The sequence below is a fragment of the Podarcis tiliguerta genome (assembly GCF_965153285.1).
Source record: "Podarcis tiliguerta genome assembly, chromosome: 9".
Classification (NCBI taxonomy): Eukaryota; Metazoa; Chordata; class Lepidosauria; order Squamata; family Lacertidae; genus Podarcis; species Podarcis tiliguerta.
Window position 1 is genome coordinate 12,405,389 of NC_139542.1, and position 9,850 is coordinate 12,415,238.

The 9,850-nt window shown below is 46.3% G+C and overlaps 1 protein-coding gene across 2 annotated transcripts in view; it reads left to right on the forward strand.

The window, feature by feature from the left end:
* Positions 1-9,850, forward strand: part of CFAP299 (cilia and flagella associated protein 299) — a 327,350-nt gene that overhangs the window by 312,989 nt on the left and 4,511 nt on the right. For both annotated transcript variants that reach the window (XM_083398802.1, XM_083398801.1), the window contains exons 5-6: positions 4,780-4,909; positions 9,081-9,494. In XM_083398802.1, the coding sequence (XP_083254928.1) occupies positions 4,780-4,909; positions 9,081-9,176 (226 nt within the window). In that variant the 3' untranslated portion in view covers positions 9,177-9,494. The remainder of the gene's footprint in view (positions 1-4,779; positions 4,910-9,080; positions 9,495-9,850) is intronic.

Sequence of the window (9,850 nt, forward strand, 5' to 3'; positions counted from 1 at the left end):
AGGGGCAGACTCTGCAAATGGCGGAAACCTCCCCATACCATGCATTCTCACCGCCCGCCTTGTTAGATAAATGGATGTCCACGTGGTGGGCATCTCTCCACTACAGAGCTGTCAGAAAACGGCAAGTACAGTGGTCCCTTGGTTCTCAAATGCCTTGGTACTCAAACAACTTGGAACCCAAACACTGCAAACCCAGAAGTAAGTGTTCCAGTTTGCGAACTTTTTTTGGAATCCAAACATGCTCCGTTACACTTCCAATTTGAGTGCCACGCTTTCGTTTGGAACAGCCTTTCTCAACCTGTGGGTCCTCAGATGTTGTTGAACTACAACTCCCATCACCCCTAGCTTGCAAGGCCAGAGCTGAGGGATGATGGGAGTTGTAGTCCAACAACATCTGGGGACCCACAGGTTGAGAACCACTGGTTGGAGTGTTATGCTGAGGTCTGTCTGTTTTTGCTATCTATTTTGCCTTTTTGTGGCTCTTTTTGTTGTGGTTGTGTGTGTGTGTGTGTGTGTGGAACCCCAGTTCAGCTACTGATTGATTGATTGTGTGACTGCAGTACATTGTTTACTGCTTTCATCTTATGGATCAGTGGTCTCGTTAGATAGTAAAAATCACGTTAAATTGCTACTTTAGGGGTTTTTAAAAGTCTGGAACGGATGAATCCATTTTGCATTTCTTTCTATGGGAAAGCATGCCTTGGCTTTGGAACACTTTGGTTTTGGAACGGACTTCCGGAACGGATTAAGTTTGAGAACCAAGGTACCACTGTACAGATGACTGTTGTAGCTCAGGTTATGTACCAGTTGAGCATCTGGTGAAAACCCAAAGCCAGCCACATAATGGTTATACTCAGGCTTGCTTGTCGTGTCAAGAACGGGCTTGCAGAGGAGACTTTGATGCACCAGCAGTGCATGTGTGGGCCTGGGGTTGCCCAGTGCACAAGCCCTCCAGGATGGAACCATGCTGCCATTTGCTGCATGCGGGTAGGAAACTTGGCAAATGAAGGAAGTGATTATTCTGCAGCTGATTAGGGGTTCTTTCCCCACAAGTCTAATTTATTTTTAATGATTGGGGGAAATCCTTCACCGAAGAGCTTTCTTTTTCCCTGTTTCAGAGCGAGAGGTGAAAAGCTGTTGCCTGATAGCATTTCTCTCCCCCCCCCCTTCCTTCCGAGCACCTATCCAGTTGCACAATCTGGCTATTAGCTTTGCCGCTTTATGGTGAGTGAAAGAGATTGCAAAGCAGCAACGCTAGATGAAGAGATACATTCTATGTAACACCTGCAACCCCAAATGTGGCTTGCTAGTTCAAATCTATGTGTGAAACTGAGTGTGCACATCTGCACACAGAGAGATTGCCTCTTTGGTCTTTTTTAGCCCACAGTTTTCCCATGTCTGTCGTTTCTCTTTCTGGGAATATCACGCTGCTTATCTTTAGGTTCTACTGATGTATCACCCCAGTGCACCTTTCTACGTAGGCCTCCCTTTTTCAGCACCACATATTTTCTATTCCTCTTTCCCTCCTGTTCTTGCCTCCTCCACTTCTTCTGTACTTCAGTTCCTGCTTTCAGTTGCTCTGGCCGTTGGCTCCCTTTCCCAGAATTCAGCCTCCTTTTCTTCCCTTACTTCCGTATGCCTCCCATCCAAACTCACGTTTCACTGCCCTCATATAAGCAGCACTGCCTAGCAAATGTTCTGTTGCTGCTGTTTCTGTGATGAGGACTTAGAATGGGTTTGGAAATATAAGGACAAGAGCGCAGCCACCTTCCATATGAGGTAGATCTGGCTGAGAAGTACTGCCTACTTAAGTTACCAGCAACTGCCCCCACCCATATTATTCAAACACCTGTAATCTGGGCGTATGAGGACTGAGACCTGCAATATTTACTTGTGGAGAAGAGACAGGCTTTAGCAAGCTCCTTTTAACTCCCCTAAGGTGGCTTCAGGATGAGCAGCCCAGTGAAATGGGTGAGATCAATCCTGTGATCTAGCAACATTAGTCAGCTTTAGACTTGTAATTCCAGATTTTATTAAATGAGTGAAGATGAGTGAGCAGGAGTGAGAAGCGTGGAAGAAGGAGGAAAAACAGTGAGTAATTTCTAGCTAACGTAGACTGTTATCATCTCTAAGTTAGCTTCAGCAACTAACATAAAACACAGCATTCTTGGCACATGCAAGGCCTGTTTTGAGGTTGAAGCGAACAAGCAGAATTATCCAGGACAAAACCATGTTGTGGACCAAGAGGGGTGATGGTTGATGGGGGCAAATCAAGTCAAAAGGTGGTAAGCAGAACCACTGTTGGCCTCACATATTTTCTGCAGGACTCCAGTCTTCCAATTTACAGGGCAACTGGACATGCTCCAAGCAGAAAGGCTAGGGAGACCACAACAACCAGACATATTTTCCATTTGGCACAAACTTCAGTAAGAGTTACAAATCAAACCATTGCCAGCCCCTCTTCAGCCTCCCTTGCAAAAAAAAATGAAAAATAATGGCCTGCCCTGTGCCACTCCACTAAATGAGGGAAGTCTCATTGGTTTTACTTCTTCTCCTTCTTGAACCCTCACTCCCTAATTGTCTCAACCCAGCCATTCCGACCAGAGAGTCCCATACACACTTGAGGGACACCATCAATGCTCCTTCCTCCATGCATCCTGGAGAAAATACCAAATTGCAATGAAGTTGTCATGGTCCAGTTCTTCATGTGAAGCTTGTAGTGATAAAGCGGTAGTGATAAAGCGGAATATCAAATCCAAACTCTTCTTCTTCTTAGATGGTTAGTTAGCTTCTCTACAATCTTTGCAACCATGCAAGTATCTCCAAGTCAGCCGCTCGCCATCTTGATGTGCCCAGAGGCACTTGTTTCAGTTTAAATATGTACGTAAGCAGCTGTTCTTGCCAACAGATTATGGGTGGGGTCAGGGCCGGATTTAGGTTTGACGAGGCCCTAAGCTACTGAAGGTAATGGGGCCCTTTATATGTCCAGCTGTCCTTTGTCAACAACAAATTGTTGCTGGTTTTTGTGTTGAATATATACTATATGGAAATTAATGGACCTAATAGGTATCTAAAGCATTTGCACATGTTGTCATGCAGCCAGTCCAAGCAGAATGTAGGCACCCTATATATAGAAATGAGCAAACCAGTGATATTTTAGGGAGCAGGCTAGCAGGCAGGGCCCATTACTTACATCATAGGGAGCCTACACAACACAAAACAAAACACTTGCTGTATGTAGGTTTTATTTTATTTGTTTTTTATCTTACATTTTGGAAATATACATCCAGGTTGTTGTTTTTTCTTTAATTTTTTTGGGGGGCCCCAAGTGAGTGGGACCCTAAGCTATAGCTTATTTAGCTTATACGTAAATCCGTCATTGAGGGGGGGTCCAATCCACATAACTGCATACTGGGCTCAGCAAATCCTATTGGCACCCTATTGGACCTCACAGCCAGAGTTCCCCCCCCCCTGAAAACCTGACTCAATTTGCATGCAGATATTATGCAAATGTATGGCCTGGCCCTTGCCCCTGAGCCTAGAAATGTCCCTGTGGCATAGGATATGTGAGGTGCATATAGACTAGACAGGTAGAATAGACACATTAGCACGGGCTATTTACTGGAACTTGAGAAAGAGAATTGGGAAGGATTTCTGTCACATAGGATTAACTAAACACCCTATTTTGCATTCAGACAAAGTACAGTATCTGTGTGTTTTGGTTTGCTTTATTTTGCTGTGCTACGACAGAGGGAAGAATCTTTGGGCAGAGTTGGGCATTTCAACAGGGACAGAAGGGATAGGACTCAGCTTTCTGAAATCTTGCTTGCCTTCTGCACAGCAAGCCAGCCATGAAACTGCAGCAGCCTATCTAGTGGCTAGGGAGGCTTGCCAGTGACAAGCAGCCAGTGTTTTGACTGCCTTTCCAACAAGATGTCTTGGAAGCTATAGGCATATCTGCAGAGTAACTTGTTTCTTGGGGTTTCGGAGAGGGAAGAGAAAGAGTTAAATGAATTTGTGTTAATAGTGCAGACATGCCTTTCCCCCTCTGCCAGCATTCAAAGGGCTGGTCCTGACATGATGCCATTTTTCTCCACGGTAACGCTTTGAAATGATTCCCGTGGAGACATTCAGATGGAAAACATGAGTAACCGTTCATGTAGATTTCTTAGGATAAGAGCTAGAAGCAAGATACCAGGTTCATGGAGGCTGCTGCACACAGGATTTCTAGTCCTGCTCTGGAACGACATATTATCGCCGAGATATTGCTGCTGATAAATACCATGGACCTGTGTCGCATCATTCTGTCAGCTTGTAAATGCAAAATGTCACTGCATTGCAAGTTCCCCTTTCCATCACTCTCACTGACTGGCTGCTGCTTATAGGGACATGGAACCCTAGGCACAATGATGCCATGACAAACATTTTGCTGTTCTAAACGCCACTGGGTGAATATGTGGCATTGTTGGAAAGCCACTCATGAATGACCACTGGGAAGAGCGCAGAGGGGAGCAATGCAGTGGTGCATCTGCAAGCAGTGCAACCGGACGCCTTCAACTGCCCCAGCTGCAACAAAACATGTCTCCCCCTTATCAGTGTCTACAGCCACAGCAGATGCTGCAACCTTCCAACAGTTTGACTTCACTCCCAAAGGCCCACACCTCCATTGTCTCTCGAGACAGAAGGACAGTAGCTTTGGGGGCAGCACATGGCTTGCACAATGTTGCAGACAGATGCTTTGCATTGTCTATTCTCTGGATTGTTGTTGTTTTTTTACAGTTTCTACAACTGGGACAGGAATATCTGCTGCTTGAATTCAAGTCCAAATTACCAAGTGATTGCAGAAAATGTGTGCGGCCTCCTCTTCAAGAACAAGTCTGACAGGAAGGTCATCAATGTTGACCCCAAGGTAGCATTGTTACTTTTGTCATTTCCCTGAGACAACAGGCCTGTCTGTGTAAAACATCCATGCTTTTATTTTTACTACTCATTTCACGGATCAAGGGGCAATGCATGGGTCTGGTACTTGTCCTGTTGAGAAGTGATGTTCCATCATAAAGGACGTTTCTTATATTAGTTGGATATATGATGTTCTTCAAATGGGACATCTTGTAAATGCAGCCAAGGTAGAAACAATCATGTAAGCCATCGCATGAACATATGAATCTTAAGTACTGCTGAAACAAGGTCCATGTACTTTGGTTCTATCTGAAAGCAACAGATCTCATTGTCGGTAGGTCTTCCTACTGTAAAGCTGTAGGCCTCACAAGATGGAAATGTCATCTTTTAATTCTTTTTGAATGAGACTTTTTTTCCCATGGATGACAGCAGTGGGCCTCAGTTTCATTAAGCATAAGGCATATCTAGAGAAACATCTTAAACTCTCCAGATTCCCTTGGGCACTTCCTTATGTAATAGTGCAGTAATAATAGTTCAGTAATCCTGTGCAGAAACTGGGTGCACCTGCAGTCTTAGAGGCAACAACCAACCTACACAAAGCCAGCAGCACTTCTCCTTTGCTTATTGCAGTCTCTGGGAGCTTGTGATCAGGAGCTGGTGAACAGGACTTGCAAACAGGGGTGTTTGAAAAAAGGAGGAGAATTGGAGGGATTGGAATTGGAAGAGACTGAAGAGAGTGAGATTGTGTCTTTTGGAATACAGTTGCTTGCTTGTCTGAGCTGTTTGGAGACTTGATTGTGAGTTTGTTTGTGGTTGTGGTCATGTGACAGCACGTGGTCTGAAGGAGAGGGGCTGCTGCTGAAAGGAAGGAAGGCAGACTGAATGAGAAAGCAAGTTGAGCCAGCAGCCGGTCTACTTAGCTTCTTGCAGTCTCAGGGAGCTCATGACCAGGGCTACCTGGTATTCCCAGGTAGTGCTGGGAACAATTCCTGCTTGAAACTGTGAGGAACTACAGCCTGTCAGTGTAGACAATATAATGGTCTGTCTCAGTATAAGGCAACTTCCTATATTCCTATTTTATGGGTAGGTTCAAGGCCGAGGCCATTGAGATAATGTATGGGTCCCCCAGCAAGCATTGGGAAACTGGTCTCCTAGGTTGCTCCCTTAGCACCAAAAAGTGTTGCTAAGAGGACTTAGAATCATGGAATTGTAGGGCAGGAAGGGGTTAATTTAGTCCAATCCTCTGCAATGCAAACTTGGCCCTCCAGCTGTTTTGGGACTACAATTCCCATCATCCCTGACCACTGGTCCTGTTAGCTAGGGATGATGGGGGTTGTAGTCCAAAAACAGCTGGAGGGCCAAGTTTGGCCATCACTGCCCTATGGGGATCGAACCTGCAACCTTGGCATTATCGGCACCACGCTGTAGCCAGCTGAGCTATCCAGAGTGATTACACCTGTTAAAACAAGCTACATACAAACCCACACTGGTTGTGCCCTCCTTACCCCACCGCAATGGCTCTGTTTCAAGGCATTTCTCTCTCTCAGACAACCACATTTGACAAGCTGATTTTTCACTGTCTTTCACTTACTCCAGGTTACGACACCAAAACAGTTAAATGCTACATTACCTTTTTTTTTTACAAATTGGTTTAAATATTTTCAAAGAGTGTGCATGGAATGTCGGGGGGGGGGGGGCTTGGAAATCAGTTCCATATATTCCCGTTCCAAATGAATAGTATGCAATTCACAATTCTGTCACTGCAGGGGTGGTGTGCCCCATTTCATCGCTTAAGTCGAAACAAAAAGGTGCCATCCCACTTTGCCCCCGCATCGAAGCCTCCCTTACCTGGATTGCAAAGCAGCAGCAGCAGCAGGTTCTGGTGAAATCTCGCAAAGCACACGAGATCTTACATGAGTTCTACATTGGGCTGACCCAAGATTACACAGTGCGCTCTGTGCACTGGATTTCGGGCAATCCCCCCACTCCCATAAAACAGCAAAGAATAATGGACAAATGGCCGTGATTCAAACAAAGGTAAGCATTTTACATCCCTTCGATTCCATTTGAAGAGAGGTAATAAAATGCTGACCTTTCTGATTTAAATAAATGGGACTTAAAATACTGGGATTTGCTTGAATCGTATCCCTTTTTCCATGGCTTCTTTGCTGTCTTGGTTAGAGAGTTCCGTTATGAACAATGGCCCTCTGTTGTGATCTGAGTGTGTCCATCTGCAGTGATCTGAGTGAGTCCATCTGTTCTTCATTGTCCCTTTAAAAACGTTGCATCTTAAGTCCTTGGACTATAGATTGAATATGGCAAACACACCCATGCTTTGGTTCCTCTCAAAACCAACGCAGAGTAAGCCGGGCAGTAATTTGTTTGGGTTTGCACAGAACAGCTCTCGGATGAGGGTTTCTTTGAAGTACTTCCCATGAAAGCTGGTTGCATATGAATAGCAACGGGACCAAATATCAAATTATACACATCTTAAAATGGGAGGGTGTTGGTTTGCAAGACATTTAAAAATGCATACCTAAAAAGAAGTGTATTTGGTTGCATTCAAAGTGGGTCACTGGTCTAACTTCCTGCAGCTGTGGAACATCTGTAACAAATAAGCAGATACCCTATTGCTGTGTGAAATATATACTTTTAAGAATTGAGGACCAAATCAAGCACAGAGGGGGTTTCGGCTCTTTAAAGCCGTACACATTGCATTTCTAGTTTTCTTGTGTGTCTCTACTGCACAGTGGCATAAATACCCATGAAAATAGTCAAAATTGGATGCCTACATTGGAGTGTGCAATGGGCCGGGGAGGCTGAATCCCACAAAATGGATTTGTGAGACAAAGAATCACCACCCACTCAGGACCTATGGGCAACATGGAGGACTGGTAGTTTTGGGAGGTGATGCATTTCCCTCCATAAAATCTAATGGAGACATTGAATGGAAAAAAATATTTAGAAATGGTTGCTCCTCCAAATTAACCCTTCTCTACCAAGCCAGCTACTAGGGACGCGGGTGGCACTGTGGGTTAAACCACAGAGCCAAGGAGGTGCTGATCAGAAGGTCGGCAGTTCGAATTCCCCACGACGGGGTGAGCTCCCGTTGCTCGGTCTCTGCTCCTGCCAACTTAGCAGTTCGAAAGCATGTCAAAGTGCAAGTAGATAAATAGGTACCGCTCTGGCAGGAAGGTAAATGGCGTTTCTGTGCACTGCTTTGGTTTGCCAGAAGTGGCTTAGTCATGCTCGCCACATGACCCGGAAGCTGTACGCCAGCTTCCTCGGCCAATAAAGCGAGATGAGCGCTGCAACCCCAGAGTCGTCCGCGACTGGCCCTAATGGTCAAGGGTACCTTTACCTTTACCAAGCCAGCTATGTGATGCTTACTAGTGAGGATAGAAGACAGCAGGTTGTAAACAGAGAGGCTGCAATACCCTCAAAGTGTTGACAATTGGCTGTCATTCCACTTGTAGCACACAGCAGAATGCATGTGTAGCACTTGGGGCCCCTTGACAGTTGCCTGCCCAACTTCCTAGCCATTGTGCATCCAGGTAAAGGTACCCCTGACCGTTAGGTCCAGTCGCAGACGACTCTGGGGTTGCGTGCTCATCTCACTCTATAGGCCGAGGGAGCCGGCGTTTGTCCGCAGACAGCTTCCGGGTCATGTGGCCAGCATGACTAAGCCGCTTCTGGCAAACCAGAGCAGTGCACAGAAACGCCGTTTACCTTCCCGCCAGAGCAGTACCTATTTATCTACTTGCACTTGACGTGCTTTTAAACTGCTAGGTGGGCAGGAGCTAGGACTGAACAATGGGAGCTCACCCCGTCACGGGGATTTGAACCGCCAGCCTTCTGATTGGCAAGCCCTAGGCTCTGTGGTTTAGACCACAGTGCCACCCGCGTCCCTTATGCCTCCAGAAGCTATTGCAAATCAAACATTGCTCCTGGCTAGGCATTCCATGCAAATTGGGCCTTTCACAAGATCAAACTCTGAAGGTAGACTTTGGAACATAGGGCCAAAGTTGGCATGTTACGTGATGCATGTCATTGTGAGCTGGCAGTGTTCCAGTGGTGCGTAACCTCCCAGGATCTCATGCCACACAGATCGCAATGGTGTGAGCTGAAAACATGTTTGATTTGAGTTTCTGGTTTCTTTCTCGCCCTTGTTCCATCCTCAGGCTTATCCAGGGGACAACACAACACGGACTCCAATCGAAACAGACCTCTACCTACAAGTGGTCATTTATGATCATGTCCTCAGAAGAAAGCTCTAAACATCATTTCTGACGAGGAATAAATACACTGGAAGAAGTCTTTCATATGTATACCAGAGGTGGAGAGAGGGGGGGGTAGTTTATTCCAAGGACTAAATAGTCAAGGGTGCCTTAGGCTGTTAAGGAGCAGTTACCAAATAGCACTTTTCCTGAGGTTGCTTATTAAAGAGATTTTGCCTTTGTTTTCCTATCTGCATAAGAGTGCTTTAAATCATTTTAGAACCCTAAAATACAGCACCCCTTTAGAAACGTGTGTTAACTCTGTGCACAGTTACTTCTAATTACTTTTTAAACCACAGAATGCCTTCCACATTAAAGGTTAAGGTAAAGGCAGTGGCGTAGCGTGGGGGGTGCAGGGGGGGCCGGCCGCACCGGGCGCAACATCTGGGGGGGCGCGCGCTCGCACTCACAGCTCTCTGCCCCTACCTGGCTCACTCTCTCTCTCTCACTGCAGTGCTGGCTGTGCGAATCCAATCCGAGCCGCTGGGTCGCCGCCCACTGTGGAGGGGAGGGTGCCAGGCGTGTGGTGCGGTGCAGAGAGAGAGCGAGGGACTATCTGGGGGAGGAACAGTGCAGTGGGGGGGGGCGCAAATTACTTGCCTTGCCCCGGGTTAGGGGGCGCAAATTACTTGCCTTGCCCCGGGTGCTGACAACCCACGCTACGCCACTGGGTA